The 24196-nt window shown below is 51.1% G+C and overlaps 9 protein-coding genes across 9 annotated transcripts; 7 read left to right on the top strand and 2 right to left on the bottom strand.

Annotated features, from left to right (window-relative positions):
• Positions 1-373: 373 nt before the first annotated feature.
• Positions 374-5374, top strand: JN550_003144 (uncharacterized protein; the record flags this gene model as incomplete). The annotated part of the gene is made up of 10 exons (XM_049314515.1): positions 374-518; positions 572-716; positions 810-1033; positions 1110-2146; positions 2371-2524; positions 2703-2784; positions 2849-2872; positions 3060-4251; positions 4313-4779; positions 4897-5374. The coding sequence occupies 10 exons, from the start codon at positions 374-376 to the stop codon at positions 5372-5374; spliced, it is 3948 nt and encodes a 1315-aa protein (XP_049174979.1).
• A 538-nt stretch (positions 5375-5912) lies between these two features.
• JN550_003143 (uncharacterized protein) lies at positions 5913-7904 on the bottom strand (the record flags this gene model as incomplete). The annotated part of the gene is made up of 1 exon (XM_049314514.1): positions 5913-7904. The coding sequence occupies one exon, from the start codon at positions 7902-7904 to the stop codon at positions 5913-5915; it is 1992 nt and encodes a 663-aa protein (XP_049174978.1).
• Positions 7905-10814: 2910 nt separating this feature from the next.
• JN550_003142 (uncharacterized protein) lies at positions 10815-12379 on the top strand (the record flags this gene model as incomplete). Its single annotated transcript, XM_049314513.1, has 3 exons — positions 10815-11733; positions 11810-11924; positions 11980-12379. 3 exons carry the CDS (start codon positions 10815-10817, stop codon positions 12377-12379), a joined length of 1434 nt encoding a protein of 477 aa, XP_049174977.1.
• A 573-nt stretch (positions 12380-12952) lies between these two features.
• Positions 12953-13754, bottom strand: JN550_003141 (uncharacterized protein; the record flags this gene model as incomplete). The annotated part of the gene is made up of 2 exons (XM_049314512.1): positions 12953-13680; positions 13742-13754. The coding sequence occupies 2 exons, from the start codon at positions 13752-13754 to the stop codon at positions 12953-12955; spliced, it is 741 nt and encodes a 246-aa protein (XP_049174976.1).
• Positions 13755-15601: 1847 nt separating this feature from the next.
• On the top strand, positions 15602-16102 carry JN550_003140 (uncharacterized protein; the record flags this gene model as incomplete). Its single annotated transcript, XM_049314511.1, has 1 exon — positions 15602-16102. One exon carries the CDS (start codon positions 15602-15604, stop codon positions 16100-16102), a length of 501 nt encoding a protein of 166 aa, XP_049174975.1.
• Positions 16103-17188: 1086 nt separating this feature from the next.
• Positions 17189-18531, top strand: JN550_003139 (uncharacterized protein; the record flags this gene model as incomplete). The annotated part of the gene is made up of 3 exons (XM_049314510.1): positions 17189-17359; positions 17413-17546; positions 17604-18531. 3 exons carry the CDS (start codon positions 17189-17191, stop codon positions 18529-18531), a joined length of 1233 nt encoding a protein of 410 aa, XP_049174974.1.
• Positions 18532-19710: 1179 nt separating this feature from the next.
• On the top strand, positions 19711-20040 carry JN550_003138 (uncharacterized protein; the record flags this gene model as incomplete). Its single annotated transcript, XM_049314509.1, has 1 exon — positions 19711-20040. The coding sequence occupies one exon, from the start codon at positions 19711-19713 to the stop codon at positions 20038-20040; it is 330 nt and encodes a 109-aa protein (XP_049174973.1).
• Positions 20041-21159: 1119 nt separating this feature from the next.
• Positions 21160-22479, top strand: JN550_003137 (uncharacterized protein; the record flags this gene model as incomplete). Its single annotated transcript, XM_049314508.1, has 3 exons — positions 21160-22003; positions 22056-22193; positions 22265-22479. The coding sequence occupies 3 exons, from the start codon at positions 21160-21162 to the stop codon at positions 22477-22479; spliced, it is 1197 nt and encodes a 398-aa protein (XP_049174972.1).
• A 1142-nt stretch (positions 22480-23621) lies between these two features.
• JN550_003136 (uncharacterized protein) lies at positions 23622-23942 on the top strand (the record flags this gene model as incomplete). Its single annotated transcript, XM_049314507.1, has 1 exon — positions 23622-23942. The coding sequence occupies one exon, from the start codon at positions 23622-23624 to the stop codon at positions 23940-23942; it is 321 nt and encodes a 106-aa protein (XP_049174971.1).
• Between the last annotated feature and the right edge of the window lie 254 nt (positions 23943-24196).

The raw sequence follows: 24196 nt of genomic DNA, 5'->3' as shown, positions 1-24196 counted from the left end.
ACGTACAGCTCTTTACCACACCACGAGGAATCCCGAAGTACCTAGGTAGCTTCTCCGCGCGCACATACACTAGGGTGACAGATGTCCGGCACTAACCTCCACAGCTCGAACCATGATGGGCTCCACTTCCCCAAGGGAGGTCTGGACCAAATCCGGGGAACCGTGCCAATCCACCCAGCAGCTGCAGGCATGGAGATGAATACATCAATTGGAATGTTAACCAGAGGCTGTTTATATATACTTGCAGACCTCACTCGTCTCCACGTGGGTTCATGCATGAGACCAGTCACCTCAAAGAACCATTTTCACACGCATCAATTCTGCTGTTACACAATACCTGTCTCGGCTGTGTTCTACGCCATTATCTTTCACAATGAAGGACGCTGATATCGTGGGAGCCGCCTTGGCAGAGACCCTGCCTCAGACGGGGCGTTACTGGTTCCAAGAGTCCCATCTCCTCAAGCTGAATCTCCTTCTTGTGATACCGCTTCTCTCCTCCTCTGTCTCGGGTTACGACGGTATGAACATCCTCGGGAGGACGTCGCGATTATATAGGGCTGACCAGATGTAGGCTCTCTCATGAACGGGTTACAGTCTCTTGAGCAATGGAGAGATTATTTTGGAAGCCCTGTCGGCGTGACGCTTGGCCTTGTAAATGCTGCACAGTCTATTGGATCCGTCTTGGCGATACCTTTCGTCGGTGATCTGTCCGATAGGTATGTAGATCTTTCCTACCAAAGACTCTTTCCAAGTTGAAGTTAGTTACACTATTAAATTACGCAGTTTACTAACTTGCTATGTCTACCTAGGTTCGGACGAAAGCCAATTCTTCTTACCGGTATTCTCACGATCATAGTGGCAACTATAATTCAAGCAGCTTCGATCAACCTACCGATGTTCGTTATTTCACGTCTGGTGGTAGGCTTCGGAGGAATGTTCGTTACACAACCGAGCCCTATGCTCATTGCTGAGCTGGCCTATCCTACACACCGAGGGAAATACACTTGCGCCTTCTGGACGATGTACTACCTAGGTAAGCTAAAACCTTTTCTCCGTCAATATCTATTGAGGGCGCTGGAGAGCGACTAGACTGGCTGACACTTTATCAGGCGCCATTCTTGCCTCGTGGACTACGTACGGAACTCAGGTATACCAGGGCGAATGGGCATGGAGAATACCGTCCATCATCCAAGCAGCCTTACCTCTTGTCCAGTTGTGCTTCATCTGGTGGGTCCCAGAATCCCCTCGCTGGCTTGTGGCACAGAATCGGGCGGAGGAGGCGACAGAACTTTTGTCACGGTATCATTCAGGGCAAACCACTGGACTCGCGGAAAGCACACCTCTCGTCACTCGAGAAGTATCCGAAATCATCCAGAGTATAAGAATCGAGAAGGAAGCTGAGAGGACTGGATGGAGTGCTCTGGTTGCAACACCAGGAAACCGAAAGAGAACGCTAATCGCGATTTGCGTCGGAGCCTTCGCTCAATGGAACGGAATAGGCATTGTGAGCTACTACTTGACGTTGGTCTTGAACACAATCGGCATCACCTCGACCTACGATCAAACTTTGATCAACGGGCTACTCCAGATCTTCAATTTTGCGGCAGCACTGTCTGCGGCGTTTCTCGTTGATCGCCTAGGGAGGCGTACGTTGTTCATCTGGAGCAGCGTTGGCATGCTGGCTTCTTACATTGTGTGGACGGCTTGCTCGGCTGTGAACGCGGAGACTGGCTCGAAACCGGCAGGCATTGTGGTGGTTGTCTGTTTATTCGTCTACTACTTTCACTACGACATCGCCTGGACCCCCTTACTTTTTGGATACCCGACGGAGATCCTCCCCTATTCAATTCGATCGAAGGGAATCGCGGTGGAGCTGTTCTCAATTTATGGATCCTTGATCATTGCCGCATTTTGCAATCCAATCGGCATCGAGAACATTGGGTGGAGGTACTACATCGTTTTCTGCTGCCTCCTTGCCGTTTTCTTGCCAATAGTAATCTTCTTCTTCCCCGAAACCAAAGGGAGATCGCTGGAGGAGATCGCTGTTATCTTCGACGGCCAGAAAGCGTTGGACATGTCCGAAGTTAAAGGGACCGAATCGGCAATCCTTGAGCACAGCGGAAAAGTCGCTGCAACTCAACATGAGGTAGTTTAGACAGCCGATAAGGATAGTCATCGTTTTAATAAAACATTTCAACATGCATTTCCCCGCATTTTGGCGTTTTCGGCCTGGCAGTGACCTAAGCAGCCAGAACTTGACAGAAGGGTTTCCAGAAGAGCCAGCGTCTCAGTGGGGGCTATGCCCTCGCTGGACCGGATGCCTAAGCCGCCCTAAGAAAAGCGCTAACATGTACATACGCAGGTACTTAGTTAGGTAGTTTCCAGGCCGTGGGTCCGTGGAGAAAGACGCGGGGAAGCTGGTCAGTGGAACGCGAAAGGCCGCAGTCTGACCACAACGGACTGCACAAACCCAGATACGAGTTGCATGCAATCCTGGTCGACGGAATGACTGATATTCGCGGACGTAAGTCAACTTCGGGTATCAAGTCGAATTGATCAAGTTACGGTCGAAGCATATATCCGCCTATCAGATCGGAACGACATTACCTAGTTTGCTATCAAGCTCGATTTCGACGAAACTGCCCCCGATCAAATGCCTGATCCATAGAGCGCCAGAAGTCAAAGAAGTAATTTGGATGCAGGTCTGCGTTATGAGTTACTTGCCGGTGCCATCAGATGCAGCATCAGACGCGACCCTTGGTGTGGCAGAACAGAGTTGCAAAGGTAAGAAATGTTCGCAATCCTTGCCGTCTTCACAGCGGAACTTCGGGCTAAAACGTGAGTATAGAATGTCGCAGACGGAAGGCTCGGTGTGACCGGGTAATACCCATCTGTTCCCTCTGTGTTAAATATAGGCGACATTGCCTATATGAAAAACACGCGCGAACACCTCTAACCAGGAGGTAAGCACCCTTGAGCCATTCGGTATTGGTCGCTTGGTTTGAAGTACCTCGTGGTCTATGGGACCCATCATAGTACTCAGCTAACCTTGAATGAAGGCATCTCACGGAGGTAGAAGCTCGGCTTGAAAAAGCCGAAGCACTCATAAGGAAGCTGCGACGGGACAACGGAGCTGTCTCAGATCCTCGGCCACCTGTAGACTCGCCATCCCTCGCAGACACGGCTGGGCCTGAAGCAGATTCAGAGCTTAGTGAGACAAGACGGCATCATGAAAGTGCCACAGAATTCGATCTACGGCCGGAGCAACACTCACCTGGAGAGTCATATGTGGCGGCCCCCGGGTCAGCGAATTCCATCAGGCAAGGCCAATCGAGCCGACAACGACCATTGGCCACAGCCCAAGATCACAACATCAATGTCCCTTCTGCTCACTCTCCTGCATTGGGTCAGTCCTGGAATGGGCAAGGTATGGTCGAAACACCCCCGCGTGACGATTTTGAGTGGGATGAGCTGGATGTTACGCAACCTCAATCATCGGCCTCTGTAGTCGACTCTTCTGGAGAAGTCCAAATCAAGGATGGAATGGCTTCACTCGCTGTTGACGAGAAGGATGGCGGCTACCTGGGTGTTGCTTCAGGTGCAGCTCTTCTTCGTATTCTGGAACCAAGCAGCAGATCAAGAACATTCTCAAGCAGTTCCCACCCACGACCTCATATGCCATTATCGGTACAACCGGATCCGAATCGACACATTACGGATACGATGATCGATTCATATTTTGCGACATATCACCTGAGCTACCCTATCATACACGAACCTACATTCCGTGCTCAATACTCAGAGGTTATTGCCCAGCCACATGGACGAAGCTGGTCTATACTGGCTTATATTGTTGCTGCGATTGGTGTCTATAGCTCATCGACGACGTATAGCGACCTGGAGTTCCAACTTTTCGCGCATGCAAGATCGATGCTATCATTTGACTATCTCGAGATGGGCAACAGCACTCTTGTTCAAGCATTGACGTTGATCTCTAACTACCAGCAAAAGCGAGACAAGCCCAACTCTGGATACAACTATCTTGGCTTAGCTGTCCGAATGGCCACGGGCCTAGGGTTCCATAAGGAATTTCCAGGATGGAACATATCACCATTGAAAATGGAGCTGCGCCGCCGCATTTGGTGGGCTCTTTGTGTCTTCGACGTGGGTGCCACAATCACGTTCAGCCGACCGATACTCTGGCCGTTGGAAGGGGTTGAGGTTTCTTTTCCGATGAATGTGACAGATCGGGTGAGTCTATTCATACAGAAAGGTGTACCGGTCACCTCGAATACTCACACGCAGGTAATAGGAACTTACTGCCAACTCTAAAAGCTACCCCCCCGAGAACCCTGGCGTGACACCCTACACCGCTGTGAGCGTGCAAGCTCGCTTCCACGTATCAACCAACGAAATTTACTCAAGAGTAATTTCAAAACCTCTTCCAACTGCGGATGAGTTACTATGGCTAGACCAGGAGTTCTTCGAGCCCTGGCAAGCAAACCTTCCTTCATATTTCAACGAGACCAGTATCGTGCCACCAAAGTACGCCTTCGCCCATGCCGTTATGAAATGGAGACGACGCAATTTTCGCATTATCATGTATCGCCCTTTTGTTATTCGCAGGGCGCTCAATGTCAGAGGTGTACTTAACGAGGAGTCGGAAGCTGATGTGACGGCTTACAAGCGATGTCTCGAAGAAGCCAAGTCCAGCATTGACATGATAAGCGATTTTTGGTCCATGAATGACCATAATAACTTGACGGCTTGGTATGCATTGTAAGTTTGTAACCTTTCTATTGGACTTACCCTGAACGTCGACTTATGAAAGGAGTTCCTGCTTAAAGATTTCTTGTGCTACCGTAAAGCATGGTATAATTGCTGAACTAGTTTTAGGTATTTTCTTTTTCAGGCAGCTTTGATCCCCTGTATATGTCTCCGAAATGGGCCATACGAACCTGATGCCACGAGTTGGACGAAGCAAATCGAGACTACCTTGCACACCATCGAGGCCCTTAGCCCATCAAATAGTAGTGCGACTAGGTGCTACCAAGTTATTATGGATCTTTGTGGCAAATATCTTAGCGGATTTGAGCCTCAGCACCAGATGGAACCGAGACGTCAGCAGGCCAATGTAATAGAACAGGGCACAGACGGAGCACTAGCGTCTGGCCAGAGACAGGTGGGTATCTATCCATCACCCGGCCAGGACACGGCACGGACACAGGTAGAACCAATCGCCGAGAGTCCCCAAACACAGCTAGGCAGCGTGTTTCCCATGATGTGGCCTAATGTAAACGCTTTTGAGGTTGCGGATGAAGTTATGGGCGATGACGCTTGGCTTGAGTTTCTGGGAGGTGGTTTGAGAGGCTAGTCTCAGTAATTCTAGACATGATACTCCTTAAGAACGTAAAGGGTGGTAGAATTTGACGTGAAGGTCAACTGTTCACTCGTCAAGTTCGCGTCGAGCCACCTACAGGCGCATCTCAATTACATAGCATAGTGTTGAAACCACGCATGCTGCATTCACAGCAACATATCCACCGCAATTGGTATGTTCGACTGGGGAGCGAAAAGAAACGGCAGAGAAACCGCTCTCAGAGTATAGACGATTGGATTGACAGTTTTACCCGGCAGAGCCCGTGGCTGGGGAAATTTTGACTATAGGCATGGGCAGTATCGCAATGAGATTACTTGGCATACTGGCAACGGTAGGTGTTGAACATAGCTTTTCATGGAGGTGCTGGGCTAATCTCTCTCTCCACTGAATCATTTTCACTGCAGCACTCTCTATAGGATGTATCAATGGCATACAGTTGCTTCTCTCACTCTGTATGCTGAGACGAATGGTTGAACAGCGATGCCATTATATAGACATACTCAACTTTCGAACAAGACGCGAGCTCTTCAATCTACATAACTTTCCGCCTTGGAGCAGCTGTTGCTTCCACCGGTTGCCGCAGTTTGACTTTCTGCGCCTGCATTGCGAACTCAAGCGTATTGCGAGTCTCGTCGCGATCCTTACGAAGAGGGCTAACCATGACGAACATGAGTGTGATGCAACCATCCCCGAGTGATGATTGAAGCAGCTTGGTCAGAGTAGATTCTTTGAAACTGAAACGGGTTGCTCTGGGAGAAGCCATCTCCGCGAGAACCTTCCGAAGTGTGCTCAACGACTGGTTGATCTGGATACCCTCCTTCTGACTTTCGCGGTCTGTCGTGCTTGGCTTCTCCGAGCCAGCCAGATCAATGAGGTTGAGGGTTCCGTCCGTCCGGCCAGGCTTGCCATCGATACGATCTCCGATAATCCTCAAACTGAGTACTGAGTGGCTCCGAGACGATGAGGTGTTGGCTGCGGTCGCTCGTACGCGGCGATTCCCATTTGCACGTTCCAACATCCACTTTATCTCGCCTTCAAAGTTGCCGTTCTTGGTCAAATCGAGGGAAATACTATCAGACTCATAGAATTCGATAGGCTTTCCGTTCTTAGTCTCCTTGCCGTACCTTAAGGGGACATCAGGAGCATTCTTTGCGCTGTCTCTAAGTAGATCGTATACCTTCTCAGCGTAGATCTCGATATACTTCCCGCTGACACTGAACTTCCACATATCTTGGCGCTCTTTCATTGAATTAGAGATCATGTCAACAGCTCGCGGGATAATTCCAAGGTCCACTTCGCCATCCGGCAGGGCTTTCTCATTCCAAGGGTAAGTCATGGTATGAGACTTTCCTGAACCGGTTTGTCCATAGGCAAAAATACAGACGTTACGACCATTAATCGCAGATCCGACTAGCTGGGCCACTTCGTCGAATATCTGCTTGTTAGTCTCGTCCTTGTCAAAAATGCGTTCCATTTGAAACTCGTCCACCTCTGTCGCATTCCTAGCATTCCTCTTCGCCATGTTGATGACCTGAAGATGGCAACTGTTGGTTCCTTCTGAGGTGATAAGGTTTTCCAACTCGTCGTCACTCGCGTCTAACTGCGGGCGAATGCGACACATGACTCGCAGGTTTCCCTTCAAATCCTGTATCTGGTCGAACAGCGACCTGGCGTTATCTTGAGACTTAGTGTACTTCGCGTGGGCTGTTTGGGCTTCCCTTTCGAGCTCTTCGTGTCGCCGTAGTACAGTGGATGTCTCCGCTTCCTGGGCGCTTAACTGTGCTTCTAGCTCGTGTTTCACCCTCTGCCATTCATTCTCTTGGGAAATGGCAGCGTTTCTCGCCTGGTCGGCTTCTAGCTGCAAGGCTGCAAGTCTCTCATTCAGCTTATCAAATTTCTCTTGGTCCAAAGTGCTTCCCTGATCTGCTTGTAACCTGGCATTTTGGGCTTCTTGATCGCTTTTTAGAGCTCTTGAACGTGCCGCTTCGTATTCGTCTCGCCATCGGTTTGCTTCCTTGCGCTCTTCCTCCAGGCACCTCTTGAACTCATCGCGTTGTGCATTCACTTCATGAATTCGCGATTGTAGATCAAGTATGGACTGGGGATCATCAGACTTAGAGATATTGGTGAAACCAGACGGCGCGTTCGTGCCGACCGCTGCAGTTGGATGGTCCCGCGGTCGCTCACTATTCTCGACGTACTCTCCTAGCTTGTCAAGGCGCTTGGTGAGATCTTGGTGTAGTGCTACCTGCTCAACTAGGCCTTGTAGCTCTTTGTTCAGCCGATGTACCTCTTGAGCAGCAGCGTCCATAGCCCGCTCTGCTATCCCCGCTCTGAACTCCAGGTGAATGTACATATCCCTGATAGCCTCCTCAGTTCCTTCTGTCAGCAGGACTTGCCCCCATCTGTTCCTCTTTGAGTCACTTCTGATGATCGAAAGGTAATTATCCAGGCGCCTGCGCATTGCCTCGTCATCTTCCAGTGGCCACGACCTGGCGGCTAACTCCCGAATTTCCTCCGTCATATCTGATAACGGGAGATAGAAGTCGCCAACCTGGGTTACGGCGTTTACTTTTGCTGTAGACACTTGTGATTAGGGGAAAGCGCGCAGCGATAAGGAGCTCCGGGTTCTTTCCCTTGGCTCGTATATTCATCGCATATGCCCATGTACTTATAGGGAGCCGCTCCGCCAAAAGTGTATGGGTTGACAGTCCTTGTCATTTCCAGAACAAAGAAACTGATGCTGAAGAGAAAGGTCTCTAGTAGATGGAGTTGTACACCTCAACCTGGACCAACAATGACTGCCTGTCAAGGAACCCCATGCTAGTGTAACATTGTATGACATTGTATGAGATTGAACAACTGTATTATACTTCTAGATCAATGGCACATTACTATAACCAAGAACAAAAGCCACTACATATCGTTCTTGAAAGGTGACAGATGACATGGAAATTTGCAAGGTCCGTGTAGACAAAAGGCACAATCATGGCGTCATAACATTCCTCCTGTTATGTCCCCACGCCCGACAACGAGTTTGAGAACAACGAGATGTCTAATGTAAGACGAAAACTATGGCTAGGATATGTTAAAAACTTAGGGTATGTATTGGTTAAGATATTTCTCCAATCTGAAGAAGATTGCATACGTGAAGAGCTCTCCGCGAGCTCAGATAATTGTTAGCTCTTCCTTACCAGTGATTGATGATCCGCCATTGAGTGACTAGTAGGTGGCCTTAAGCCAGTTATATGGGCAAGTGCATGTCATCTTGGTCTTAAGCTTATAGGGCGATCTGCATGCCGCTCTTTCACATCAATTTACCCGTGTTAAATCATTAAACCCATATGAAGAGCACCTGAATCTTCTCAATCGCAAAGTATACAAGAAATGATCACGTTGAGCACCCAGTGCCGTCTATCGTAAGGGGACTGATTCTCCAAGACTTCAACTTCATTGGGCAAACACTACGAAAAGTCCTAGCTCAGGCCTTTCGAGCAATCTAGGAACCGTGCATGATATATCCAGAAGGATTTGCGCCCCTTGTACGTGAGCTACATCGTAGGTCTCATTTGGTAAGGCGGCTGCAGATTGATGCGCGGCAGTCCGGGATCTCGCAGCCCAAGTCGGTAATTTCGCGGCGCGAAATTCGGTCAACATTCCTTCCGTGCCTGTAGCCCAAAGTTGTGTGGCTGGGATTTGGCCTTGGAGTTCCATGTACCAGCAATCTGCATCAGCATAGCCCCCAGAATTTGCCCAATTCAGCAGCTGGGGGCGGGATAGATTGAACACACGAGGAACTCTGCATGCACCGGAAATTTTTGTAGTCACGTTCTGTAATTAGATTAGCTCGTAGGTCAGGTCTACATTAATTATATTAGGCCTCGGTGCGTTGTTGGTTTGCAGTTGTACTACCTGTACCCCAATCAAATACCAGCTGATAAGAACAACCAAACAGAGCAACAAGATTTCAACTGAAGACTTTCCGTCTTTGCAATTGAGCTGCTTCCTTCATCTCAGTGAGTCTATACAGAAACAACATAGTGTGTCGCACGTCAAGTAGGTGGACCAAACCAGCCGCCATTCGTGCATTATAGCCATTCTAATGAACAAAGACTTACGTTCATGTCTGAAAACGCTGAACGAGTGGATTCGAGCGCAATCGTCATAGCAGTTGCTGCTGCAATTAGTATTCCCATTCTACTGGCATCTTTGTGGATGATTCTCCAGATACGACGTGATAGAGCCAAGAGAATCAAACCCCCAAAGGATATCGTCAACGAGCCGCCACAAAAGCCACAATTGCACTCTGAGTGTATACCTCGACCTGGTCCCTACGAGTTGCATGATACGCAGCTGCCACACGAGCTGCGAAATTTTGGTTGTGAAAGGCTTGAAATGCCAGCTACTTTGCCGTGCGAGCTCGAAGCCGACATCTCTCATTTGTCATTGGCCACAACCGACACGAAATTTGAAGAAATGCAGGTTTCGAGGAATACGAGCGATGAACGCATGAAGGCTACATCGCCCTTAATATGCTCCGAGGGTCAGACAAAAAGAGGAATTTTTGCAATATTTCAAGAGTCGGTGGTCGCGTCCGGATCGATCCTGCAACAGCGCTAGGTGCCAAAATGTGTTATTGGCTGGTTCGATGGTTCATCGGGTCGATTCAGAAGCTCGAAACTACATCAACGCTTGTTCAAACGAAACATGCGGCCCCCCTATCAACCGCAGTAGCAACTAATGGAATGCATGACTGGTAAAGGAGTGGGCACTGTACATAACGACGGAATCGCAATCGATTTTCAATCAATCTGGCCGTGCGCAGGGTTTCCCTGCATTGGACGAGATGGGGCTATAGTTGAATGCCCCGAAGGTTCGGGATACATTGAGGCTAACATAGAATAGAGTTTGAGGCAATGCTATCTGGCCGATCGCACTATATGGTCTCCACCGCAGCTCCCGATCTCGAATCAGTTCTTGCCGGTCACGATCTAGCTCGAGTACAAGTGTGAAGCTAATTCTTTCTAGTATTTTCGAGGCCTGCAATGTTTCCGGGGGCTTTGAAATTCGACATGGAATGTTCTCTACGTGTAGCATTAGGTGTAATAATAAAAACAACGACAAAAATTTGAAAATATCTATTGAATATGCCTACATTCATGGGTGCCACTGGGAGCGCGGTGGATAGACCCAAATCACGGCACGCCGGGTATCAGCATCGGACAAAACTATACTTGATCCGCGGTCACGATAAGGGGTATGCCTCCGGCGTTCTAATCTCAAGGCTCTCCACTCCATCGGGAAACGCGACTAGTCGCGGCCTTGGCTGACAGAGATAACCCTCTCTTTGAACACAAAAGGTGGCGGCAGCCCAAGAAGATAATGAATTACTTCGTTCCTGTGCGGTGCAGTAGATCTAGGTACCAGTGTCACGATGATTGCGTCTGTCTTAACCCCGGTTCTGGCCCTGTTGGGTCAGGGAACATCGGCCAACATTACCGTCAGCGTGAACCAAACATTTCAGACCATCAGAGGATTGGGATACTCTGAGGCATTCCAAAGGGCGCAATGGGTTTACAACACCATGTCTTCGGAGCGCCAGCAAGAAATGTTTGACCTGCTTCACGACCCGGTGATTGGTGCCGGGTTCTCTATTCTGCGGATAGGCATCGGCTCATCGGCTGATAGCTCTGGGGACCACATGAACTCGATCCAACCGATCTCGCCAGGGACACCAGAGATTGCAGCTTCGTATGTTTGGGATCGCAACGACAGCAGTCAAATCTGGTGGGCGAAGGAGGTGCAGAAGCGCGGAGTTAACCTCTTTTATGGTAATTCTTGGGGCGCGGACGCTTACATGAAGTCTACCAACAACACCGACAATGGCGGTCTCCTCTGCGGAGTCAATGGAACTGACTGTGAGACTGGAGACTGGAGGCAGCAGTATGCAGACAAGCTCATTCAGTGGGTGAAGTACTACGCGGAGGAGGGAATTAGCATCACGCACCTCGGGCCACTAAACGAGCCCGATATCTCGGTTCCGTATGCCTCCATGCAGGCTGACGGCTACCAGACTACCGATATGTTGGCCGTGCTTAAGCCAACAATGGAGGAAGCCGGCCTGGGCGATGTACAGATTACATGCTGCGACTGGGCAGGTTGGGAGGATGGTCGTCAGACTCTTGCTGAGATGAAAGAAGCGGGAGGCGAGGCGCTGACGGGTGTGATCTCATCCCATGGCTATGGCCAGCCTCTAGGCGCTCCATTTGACACCGACAAGGAGGTCTGGCAGACCGAGTGGGCCGAGCTGTCTTCCTTCTTTGATCAGCCGTGGTACTCAGTCCAAGGAGACCGTAAGTCGCCTCCGATACACCTCCGTGGTTTGCGGAAGAGTTGAATAGATAAAACGCTAACCTCTGTCTGTTACAGCTCGCGGGACATATGGGGGAGGCGAGGGGCTCACTTGGGCAAACCGCATTCTCCAAGGCTTCACAGTCGCAAATGTCTCCGCGTTCATCAACTGGATGGGCGCACAGCCATCTGAGTAAGCCCAAACTGTCGGAGGGTCAGGACGAAACAGCTGCTAACAACTGAACCAGCGCGGCAACCCCGTTGATTCGAACGGTGAACGATACCAACATCGTCTCAAAGCGATACTACGCCTACGCAGCCTTCGGACGCTACGCACGCCCAGGTTCCGAGAGAGTATACGCCAGCTCGAGCGTAGAGAATGTGACCGTTTCCGCGTTCACTTCGGCAGAAGGTTTCCCATCCGGCGGCAACCTGGCTCTGCAGGTTATAAACAACGCCGACGAGACGGTCAACACGCCGGTCGTGATTGAATCTCTCGCACAGATCAAGAATGCAACGGCATACTTGGTTAACAACGACTATGACCTTGCCGAGAGCCTAAGCTTGGTGGAATATGAGGGTGTTAAACTGGCCGTCACTGTCCCTCCCCGATCGCTGGTGGTTCTCGCAATAGACGGTACTTGGTGATCCCAAGGCGTAACTGAGTTGGTAGATTTGTTCAATAATATTCCACGACACACTTGCAACAGTCTTTTTTTCAGAAATGGATAACTTCAGTGTCCATGTCTAAGAACGATTGGTTAACTGTGCAATTGGTTTTAGGTTATCCACCACTGCATGTCAACCTTACTATAGCTGACCTACTGCAAGGAGCTTTGGCCGTCGCGTGCTGCTGACATACCATTCATGGGCATGCATGATCACTTGCGTAACATGTTGCCTTGATGACTTCTCGGCAATGGACGTGCCTTGTATTCAGTGTTATTTTGTTCGTGTTGATTAACTTTTCTAACGAGAGGCTCTTGTGGTATCATTATATCCATCAGATCGTGAAACATGGTATGTAAATTGCAGACCAGTGCTGCCGCCAACGCCATTAATGCATTTCGACTTGCTCTCTTTCCACCAAGGGAAAACTATTGACATTCGGGTCGCCATGTGGGTGAGGAGTAGTCTTTTGTCGCCCAGAAAGCAGGTCGGGGTTCGTCGTGACTCCTGGGCTATCCAGGGAGCCTTGGATTGAGGACTGAGAGCGTCCATTTAAGAGTAGTCGTCCTTGACCCGGCGGCTACCCATGTCGTAGCTGCGTCGGCTTCTCACGCTCTTGTTCCGGCCGAGGCCACGGCTGCCGCTGTTCTTACCGACAAAACTTCCGAGGAAATACAAGACGAGCGAGATAAGCAGAGCAACCCAGGCACCCCAGGTGAAACCAAAAGCGTACGTGCCAATCTCAGCGTCACGGTTGTCGGCTCTGAAGGCGTTGCGAGCCTTGACGAATTCGGCCGTCATTAGAGACGCAGCGACAGTGAAGAAGAACATGGCAGTGGCCGTGGTGAGCCCAGCCAGCGCGGAGCCAAGGCGTCCGCAGCAAGCCAGAAATCCACCAAAGAAGGCAACCACGGCGAAGACGAGGGAGATCAGGTAGAAGACCCATCCGAAGCGCCACATGTAAAAGTAGTACTGGCTGGTGGTTTCGCCACCGTGGCTGCCGACGAGTTCAGCAGGTGCATTGGACGGGTTCGCATTCCATGCCCAGCCGAATGGGGGAGCAGGCCAGGCGCCACCGCAGTCCACGTTGCCGGGGCTGCACATGTAGAAGTATGTCCATTGCGTGCGATCGCGGGCTCCCGAGATGCCCCGGGTGTCGGCGCTGAGGAAGTAGGTGTTGTTTAGCGGCGTCGTGTTGCTCACGCCGGCGAGGATGACGAAGAACATCATGACTATGCTTCCAGCGAGGAAGACCATCGACAAGAGGCTGAGAGACGCGTCTGTAGGCTAGAGTTAGTCGCGGCTAGCCACCCGAGGGCTGCAGTGCTGCGCTGAACTTACGCGAGATAGCCATCTTGGCGGCAGTGTGTATCACGATCCGACTATGGTTGTTGCTGTACAGAATCGGGCGTCTGGGTCAACGAGGGAAGGTTGCGACACAATTTGAATCACCACTGTAGAGTAACCATGGTTAGGAAAACTGCTAGCCACCGGCGCCTTTGGAGTTACTGGGCAACGCAGCTCGGGCTCGTGAATGTTACCTACCTGCGGGCAACTATGTCGCAAGAAGCAGTGCCTTGGCTTGAGGAATGCTTGTCTCAAACCCGACTTCAGGTGACACTGGTAAGAGCTGTGATCCTGGTGCTCGTCGTCGGCAGCCTACAGCTATGACTACAGCTGCTATATTAGGTATTAAGGTTGGTTATCGCTGTTTCACATTGACTGGGGAGATGGGACGAAGAAGAGGTCGGAGCCGGGGGGAGATCCTGAACATATGAATAGCCAGCTACAGTACGATCCAATGCCGCTGACCTCCCATGATCATCAAGCCCAATCTGCCAGCTTTTTCTGGCGCCAGCGCCGCCGGCCTGGTTGCTGTCGGGGTGGGCCGCATGACGACACGCACGAACGCTGTTCCATAGCTTCATCCCCGTTGAGGCCTAGCGCCGCTCTCGCCCAGCAGTCGGGTTTCGATAGCTAGCCCCCCGGCCCTCCCACTGCCGACTGGACCCTGCGCCTGTGGCATGTTTTACGTCACTTTCCACACGTTTTTCGTGCTGGTCAGTCCCCCAAGCCACTGCTACATCGTTTGCGCGAGTGCGCTATGGGGGCACCACGTCGTCACTGACGAGGCTTAGTGAACGATAGTCGCTGCGGTGACTGCCGCATTTCCCGCATGGCCCGAGCCAAGATGACCCTTTTTGTTCATCATTCGAGATGATTAGTATTCATCGCAAGCTATTCGGGTGCCTGACTGTTAAGTTTGGTTGGGAGACACCGGAACGACCTTGCTTGAAATGCGGGTGATGGGTTATGAGCCTTGTCAATGCCCTGGAGGTCCCTGGATCAGATCTCAGGTCCGGTTTATCGGTTGCATTACACAACAGCAAACCTGCATACCGTGATAGTCATCTGGGAAGCTTACGAATGCTGGACCATATGTGGCCCCGATATAATCGTTCGTCCCAGTGGACTGTCATCTTTGGCTCATGCAAGCGGTAAGCAACAACACGCAACTGGCGGTTTCGACCGGGTCTGTGACTGGGTTGGCCAATCTGGTGGTCCTCCACCGATAGTATACTGGCAGTTCCACGAATGTCCCCGAATAGTGGAGCATCGAGATCACCATGCCGGAATGGTTACACATTTCACTCCTCTAAGTTTGTCTTAGTCGTCTACTTCAACGCGGTGCATGTGGTGATGCTGTTGGTTGAGGCCGCCTGCACCACACCGGTAGTCAGGCTCAAGAGTCCGTTGTACGGTGGAAGGGATTGTCAATACCACCCCCAGCTGTTCACTTGACTTACAACTTCGCCAGCGCTTTGGGAGCCTAAAACAACTTGAGATAGCTCGTAGCCGCTGAAGCCTCCAGTGCTTACCTTCTTGCTGGAGTGCTCGCGGCGATGGCCTGTGTCAACCATGAGCGATACCCGCTTGTTAGGGCAGTTAGGCCTACCATGGTATGGAGCACTCAGAAGCTTAATCCGACATGCCGACTTTCGAAAAAACAAGAAGAAAACCCGAAACGGGTGCATGCTCAACCCCGCGCTTGGAATTGAGACCTGTTCGTCGAAGCATTGCTCCATTCAATTACTAAGTTAGTAAATACGTCTGCGTCCTCAAGACTGAATTTCAAGTAAGCTATAAAGCGCAGTGAGAACGCAGTGAGAATGTAATCGCACCACTCACACAGCTCTTAGCATGATGGCCACCCAGAGGGTGCGTATCGAGTTCCACTGCGGCTCGGGTCTCGTCTTCCACCACGACGTACCGGCCCGTATCGTCGGCGCGAACGCCATAGGGCCCGGTTTTCGTGAGGCCTACATATCCGCGATGGCACCTATTATGAAAGAGCACCAAGACGAGTGCCTTGCAGCCTCACAGAAGAAGTGCGCCTGCTGCGAAACCGCCGATTCCAAGCAGGCCTTAATGACGCCTTGCTCCTACCTGCACATTCCCAACGACCCGGTGGTGCACGTATTCGTGATGCCTGTCTGCGAGAAGCAGTCCTGTAACGACCAAGGGCAGGCAGACATGAATGCTATGATGGCGGAGGTGACAGGCATGGCTGAGGGCCAAGTTACTCGAGGTGGGCCCGTGGAATCTGGCGATTCGTCGAGAGTATCTACACGGATATCGAGGAATGCAGCCTGTCCCTGCGGCTCGAGTCGCAAGTACAAGAAATGCTGCGGTGCTGCCTGAGTTCACTCCTGCTGCTGGTTATATGCGCTGGAATAGGAATATTGACAGTTACATGCTACACGTTATCACTTTTTGAGTTTAGGCCGAACGTACCTCTATCCACTCGACCGTTCGTGACAGCACCGAAACCGGTTCAGCATTAGCAGAAGCTGACCGGGTACGCCGGGTCTGTGATCGGTGTGCGAATATGGACTGGCCTACTCGTACGCGATTCCTCACCCTCAGGCGATGCAGCATCTTGCTGAAAGTGCTTCAGACGCCGTGTGTAGCCAGCCTGGAACCAAGATAGCATGGTGGAGCGTATCCCGACCAATTACTGTGTCCTCGCAGCGGGGCTGGAGTTCCGTCTCCAAATCCCTGCATCCAGCCCAAGTGGTGAGGCTCTACTGAGTGGCTCGCTATGAATCGGGGGAATGTGGCCGACATTTTAATGTTCCAATACTCTGCGCATTCAGGATGCCTAACCTCCTCTCCGACGGAATCCCCCCTCGACGCAGACGAAAATGCACCAACGCAGTGCCGTAGACAGATGTTGTCCCTTCGCTGCGGGACTTGCCAATATCGTCGCGTGCGCTGCGATGGCGCCCGGCCAAGTTGCTCGCAGTGCACCACCATCGGGTTTCCTTGCTCTGGCTACACCAATTCGCCGAGTGGGGGTGATAGACGCGGTGTGTTGATGCGACTGCATCCACATACACTTCCTGACCCGTTCGGTGGAAGCATTCCCTACGACCCCGTTCCGCCGCTGTACAACGAGGCTCAGATAATATTTGATGGCATACACTATTGTATGTTCATGGATTGTGGCTGTTGACCCTTTACTGATGCCAAATAGTCAATGATCGTGTAAGCAATGACTTGATTTCGGTCGAGGGTCACTTCAACCCTTACCGGGTTCCGCTGACTAGAATCGAACAAATACCCGTGAGTTCGACGGCATTTCCAAAACTTTCTGAATGAACACATACTTTGCAGGCCGGGTCTCTACTTAAAACGTGTCTGCAAATACCTGATGAATGCTTATCTGTTGGCTCGCAGCGTATTTATATCAACCTCCTCGTTACAACAGCCACTCTTCATCGCGCGATGCAAGAGGAGCCTCTATTCGAACAAAGTCCAGACTTAGTCAGCCGGGAACATGACCTACTCAACTTCAGAGTGCGGGCTTTACAGGAAGTTAACAATAGACTAAGCAAACCCGACACGCAGACCAGTGATTCCACTCTGATGTGTGTCATCTGTCTGCTGCTCTCTACAGTGGGTGGACATGTGAGAACCGGATGTCGTGAGAAACTAACGAGTCTACCCAGATGCAGCAGTCTGCTTATACTGATTGGAGGCTTCATCTGGAAGGCACGAGGCGCATCATTCAGATGAGGGGTGGGCTGAAGGAGATCGTGAGCAGGAACGCCTTCTTCAAACCATTATTGGCTTTTTTCGTTGTGTAAGCTTCCATGCAGCATCCAGTTGTACACCCCAGTCCTAACGTTTCTCCTTGTAGTATTGATGTCATGGCAGCAACTACGACACCATCGACCCACAGGTACATGTATCGAGCAACCAAAATGGCGCTCCACTATTGGGAAGTTGAACCTGGCTTCTTCCAGTCCAATCTTGCCATTAGCGCACCATGTCCCGAAGAGCTATTCCAGGTTCTCATACTCACCAATTATCTTCGGGCAATCTCTTCAAAACCAGAGCTCGCCTCAAAACGACACGCTGGAACACGCATGGTTTTGGAAAAACTTGACTCATTCTCAGCTCCCAAATGGGCTCTGAAAATGAAAGGGTTCAGGGGTTGGCGGCCCAGTGGTGATGGGGTCCAGTTCGACAACGTTGAAGCTTCTTCCTCGCCGCCGACATACGTCCCATCGCAAAAAGACACAACACCCAAGTCAGCCGAATCTTCTCCGGAGTCTCTTGTCAAGGTAGAAGAGACGTCGCCAATTGTAATTGAAGCCCAAGAATCAGACCTCTGGCTCAACATTGGAATTATCTACCATTCCGCTATATCCCTCTACGCAACCCGAACCTTGATCATCGATTTACCCGAGGACAAGGACTTTCTTTCCAGCAGGGATGCCGCCAAACCCGACCTCGAAACCATGCGGCGTGAAAGTCGGCAGGCGCTCGCTGATTGCTTGACGCCTATCTTCTCCGACCCAGTCAACGCGCATCAGCTTGGGAAGCTGGTGTACTTTCCTATGTTCGTCTGCGGCATGGAGGCAAAACCCGACGAGGAAGATTTACAGAACTTTGTGGTCAACGGGCTCCAGATGGTCGGGCGGGCTTGTGGGACACTAGGTCCGATCTCTGCAGCCGACGAGCTCAGAGGCTACTGGGCTGCCTGTGAAAGAAAAGAAGACGGCGGGCACGTCTCTTGGGATGAGTATTTCGGAGACCGGCCAGACTTTATCTTCGGGTTTTGAGATCTACTTGCCCTGATTCTTCCAAACAATATGATTGTCTAGTTGGAGATGAGGTTGGTTATATGACTCTCTCTGCTCGGAAACTACTATACCCCTTTTCCTCATGGATGACTCTGTTCGTAATTCCAGAGGTGATTTGGCCTCGATAACGCTACTTACAATTCTCAGAGCTCAGAATACGGATTAATATTTCAATCGTTTTCTCGATGCTATGCTTTTGGCAATCGCTTCCTTTATGTTGGCTATATACAGTGGAAGGCTTTGCTGATCAACGATGTGGAGACAGCATGCTGCATAACAGAAATAGCTGAACCTAAATTCATGTGAAGTAATATCATAGTATGACACTATCATGAGGTCATGTAATTACCATCTCCAGCTGCTCAGGCTCTGCTTTGTTCACGAGACTTTTCTGGTGATTGTATGCCAGGGCAAAGTTAAGGCTTATAGTTGGGCTGCACAATGCCTGACTCACTCGATATCCAGACCTTTAACCCAACTATCCCAATGCAAGAGGTCATGAGATTGTGGTGAAAGCTGAAAGACACACGCTTGCCGGATCAACCGGTTGTTCCTGATGCTGGCGATGACTACGGGCCCCCGGCTGGTATGGGTGCACAAATTATACGACAAATGGAGCAACAGTTTCGACTGGGAGGCCGCGCAACGCCGGATCTCAGCGTGGAAACACTACACGACTGAGATAGAAGGGCTGCGCATCCACTTCGTTCACCAGCCGGCCAGAAAGAACAAAAACAAGGCCATAACCCTGTTGCTTGTCCACGGCTGGCCAGGCAGTTGGTATGAGTTTTCGCGATGAATCGATCCGCTGAGCAACCCTGAGGGCCATGACCAGTCTATGCATGCTGTCGTGGCGTCAATCCCCGGCTTCACCTGGTCGTCCGGCCCGCCACGGAACTGGACTCTCCAAGACACGGCGCGCGTGTTCGACCAGTTGATGCAAGGGTTAGGCTATGCGTCGTACGTTGCACAGGGAGGAGACTGGGGCCATTGGGTTGTGCGAGAGCTTGGGCCAACTATGAAAAGACCTGTTAGGCCGTTCACACAAACATGTGCCCGTCCATGCCACCACTTCCCAAGGAGCAGTGGACGGAACGTGAGAACACAGCGCAAGCCATGACGAACTGGTGACTCGGAAAGCCGCGGTACGAGTGGCACATGGGCTACGCCGTGGAGATGCGCACACGGCCGCAGACTATTGGCATTACCCTGTCCGACAGCCCCGTCGGGATCATGATGTGGGTGGGCGAGAAGTACTACGAGTTAGTCGATCCTAAGTACCGCAATTTGGATGACAAGGATTTTGTTGATGACCTTTGCACGACGCTCTGTCTGTACTTCTTCACAAGTCCCATTGTCATGACGAGCTGTCTATGCTACACCAACAACGTGAGACACGAAGACTACGTCTACTTCAACACCAAGCCCGAAAATACGATCAAAGTCCATTCAGGTTCTCAAGCTTCAGATATGATATCACACCCGTAACACGGAGGGCGGCTGCAACAACAGGAGACTGCCAGTGGTTCAAAGGTACGGCTTCAGTAGAAGTCAAACACACGCTATTGAGTGACTAATCGTGCTGCAGAGTATGATCATGGAGGTCACTTTGCGGCTCTGGAATCATCTGGAGAGCTGGTCCATGACTTAAGAGAGTGCTTTAGTGAGCTTTGGAAGTAAATGGATGTTGGAACACAAAGAGAGTGAGTTTGGGGAAGTGGTTTAAATTACAAAATGAGGCGCCACCTACTAAGAGTATGCATTGGTAGCCATCGCAGGGATGAAGAACAAATCATAGGCGCGTACAAATCACTCATGGTTGGCGAAAATAACAAGAGCAGTTCACCTAGGCTGTGATGGTGCGGTGGACCAAGGGTATACAAACGATAATGATCTCGTAGGGGCCTGTTTGAGCTCAGCATGTAGTCGATCGCATCTTTTAGCGGTATGAATATGGATGGCTTCATCATCAAAGATTCTGAGGTCCTGGCAGAATACGAAGAGAACGCTGCTGCTCAGTCCAGGGTAGCTCTCTCATGCGGTTGATAAAGCTCGCATGCCGGAGAGGCATGTAAGTGAACGGGCGCACTAGGTCTACAAAGGCATCGTAAAGCCCCTGGAATTGAGGCCCTTCTCAACTAAAGGCTTTTTGCACACTTGTGAAATACCACTCGTAATAGCGGGATAATAAGGTCCAGCCGGCTTCTAAGAGATCACTGCCTACATACCGCGCATGTGCAGTCCTCCCCAACATACATATGGGCGGCTTGGTTTCAGGTCACGTCGGGAAATACAAAGATCATGCAAAGAGTGAATAGGCTCGCTCTCCTTATGTGGAGTGCTCGTGGCCGATGAGCTGGAGTTTCCACTTAGAATGAAGTAGACGAGTACTAGAAATGCCATAAATCCGATGCAAAAAATGTCTCTCACAATACTCCTCGCCGTGGCAACATTGTGAAATCGCCCTCCCATTGAAATGGCTGCCTTGGGTAAAATTTTCGAGCACAACAACAAAGCAACCATCTGAATTTATTTCTATCCAATTCTTTTGACACGTACCATTCGATCCTCGCAAGTGACCCATTGCCTCTCACAGGTTTCGTTACGATGTCGTCAGCACATCTCGGCAAGATGAGTGAGGACAATATGACCCTCATCATGCAGCTGCTCGCGGAAGACAGTGAACACGCTGTATCGGCGGCCGTGGGCAAAGGAAAACTTCCAGAGGGCAAGGACACCGACTATCAGATCGCTTGCAAGCTCTACCTTGAAGAGGTGCAGAGCTTGCAGGCGTTCACCGACGACCAAAGAATGGCGATGAGCATTCAACACGCTATTCGACATGATGGCGATGCGATAGCACAGTCTCAAAATGAGGAGCGGGTCGCCGAAGCGGATCACAACTTTTCGGTCGCACTCAGCAATGGGCAGAACGCGCCGCCACGCCAGGCCACCGAGCCTCCGATCGACGACGAGGAGACCGAGTTTCTCCAGAAACTTCTTTGCATCTACATTACAGGCGTTGAGGATGCTGATGACAACGACGGTAATCTTGGCTATGAACTTGATGGCGATGGTGATACGGATATGTTCAACCAACCAGAAAGTTCTGCCTGGGCTGCCTCACGCCAGGTGACGAAACCGCAACCAAAGCGACATTGCGAGGCCTGTGGCGACTGGAAACACTTTGCCTTGGTGGCCAAGGCGCCGTGTGGACATGAGTACTGTCGAGAATGTCTTCAGCGGCTGTTTGTAGATGCTATGACTGACGAATCGCTCTTTCCACCTCGATGCTGCAGACAGCCGATTCCCGTGGACAAGAATCGCCTCTTTCTCAACGGAAACATTGTCCAGGAATTCCAAGAGAAGGCCCTTGAGTTCTCGACCCCGAAACGCACATATTGCCATGACCGCGACTGTGGTGCGTTTATTCCGGCAGCAAATTATGTCAGTACGACAGCTACGTGTGAGAAGTGTAGCCAACAGACTTGCATGACCTGCAGAGGTGCTTTGCACGACGGAGATTGTCCCAAGGATGAACAACTTCAGCAGGTTCTACAGCTTGCTCGAGAGGAGGGCTGGCAACGTTGTCAAAACTGCTGGGGGATGGTGGAGCTTGTTATCGGATGCAACCACATGGTGTGAGTATCGCTTTTTCCTTCATAGCGAATGATACAAGTCCTCGCCTGAGACCATCTAACCCATTTCGCAGCTGTCGATGCGGCTTTCAGTTCTGCTACACCTGCGGTGCTCGCTGGAAGACTTGCTCTTGTGAGCAATGGGAAGAACACCGGCTCCTCGAGCGGGCTGCCCAGATTGAGGCGCGCAACCATGGGGAAAACCGCCCTCAACAGAACATCGGCGGCGCAGTCGTTAACGACCAGGAGCAACGCCAAAGACGAGTTCAGGCCCTGGTGCAGGACCTGATATTGAACCACGAATGCATCCACGAACGATGGTCGAGCAGACGGGGTCCAGATGAATGTGAAGAGTGCGGCGACGAGATGCCAATCTTCATTTATGAATGCCGGCAGTGTCATATCAGGGCCTGTCGCCGCTGCAGACACAACAGACTTTGATCACGGCCACGCGGGTTTGTGCCCAGCACACGACAGATTACGCATTCACAGGAATCATACTGGAACCCAGAGGTTTCTGACTCCAGAGGAATCAGTGTGATTGCCACGAATGAACAGGATGAAGGATACAAGAGAAGAAAAAAAAAATTAGGGGAGAAAGAGAGAGAAGGGGGAGGAGGGGAACCCATCATGGCATAGTGTGTAAGCCATCCAAAACACAGACTGAAGGTTTTGTACCGCTTAATATGAATTGGGCTTGCCGAAGATGATAGAGATGTCTCAATGAGACCAGAGAGCTAGAGGTACTGTGAAACCTTTTCTGAGGAGAATCTTGATGTTGATAAAACACGGGATACCACGTCCTACATCGTTGTCTACTGGTATCACCAGACCAGTGATAAGCTTCTCCAGAACTTTTTGCTATTCCTTGGCAGTCTGACGTTTCTTTACTTTACCTGCGATGACTTTGGCAAGCTTGGTGGCTACTACAGAAGTGACATATGAGACATGTATGTATCCCCCGAGGTGCAACACACGCCGCTATCTCTCTAGACCGGTATGGAGAGAATTTGTACATTGACGATTACAGCTGAGTGTTGGGGCTGATAGCGCATGGCATCAGTCAACGCAGGGCTGTGCTCGTCAGTTCCAGGACCCTGAATTGTGGAGCTGATCTGAGGCGTGAGGCGACAGAGTATAGTGGGGACAGCCAGCTGATTGGATCTCCCGAGCCCGGCGCAGCCGAAATGGGCAGTTCCTCGGCACATGAGCGCTGGGTCGTTTCGCCCTTGGTCCCCATCTGCTTAGCAATCCGCTCCACCACCGACAATGAGCGGAGATTGCATCGTGGGCGGAGAAGATGGGGAGGCTTATAAAAGGCCTGGGCCTGGAAGCCCGGTGACGCCGCGGATCCAGGTCTGCGCAGTCTCGTCACACTACCCTTGAGTCAAATAAACCTAGAAAGTCTCGTTCCATCACAGCCCAGACACAATGCCTGCTGCTTCCCTTTACATCGCCTACCCGGCTGGCTCGGAGTTCAACGTCGACTACTACAAGAACAAGCACCTGCCGCCGGCCATCGCGGGCTGGTCGAAGGCCGCCGGCTTTGTCGGCTACAAGCTGCAGACCCCTGTGGGTCAGGGCAGCCCCTACGATGCCGTGCTGCAGGTCACTTTCGAGAGCCTCGAGGCCCTCGGCAAGTCTCAGGCCGCTATCACCCCCGAGCAGATGCAGGCCCTCAAGGACGATGTTCCTAACTTCAGCAAGAACCCAGCGGCCCACTGGGTCATGGAGGTCCAAGACGGCGCCTAAAGAGGCGGTATTGGAGGATTTGGCGTGGAGGCACTAGAGTAAGCATACCGACTGGGTTCGGGTGACTGGCTTGAGGGCGAAGTCCTGGATCTCTTACGATGTTGACGGCAAGGCGGGATTTGACCGTCGAGGTTCGAATGGTCAGGCTCGGGCTGTGGGCAATAGCTTTGCATCCCGTTATGATACAGGTTGCTCAGTTTAGTGCAGGGCAGGGGAATAGGCCAATCCTCGCCAACCAATTGCTGTTGAACTGC

This window comes from Neoarthrinium moseri (genome assembly GCF_022829205.1).
Source record: "Neoarthrinium moseri strain CBS 164.80 chromosome Unknown scaffold7_Wmoseri_CBS_16480, whole genome shotgun sequence".
Taxonomy (NCBI): Eukaryota; Fungi; Ascomycota; class Sordariomycetes; order Amphisphaeriales; family Apiosporaceae; genus Neoarthrinium; species Neoarthrinium moseri.
The sequence above is the reverse complement of the archived record's forward strand: the minus strand, read 5'-3'. Positions and strand labels throughout refer to the sequence as shown.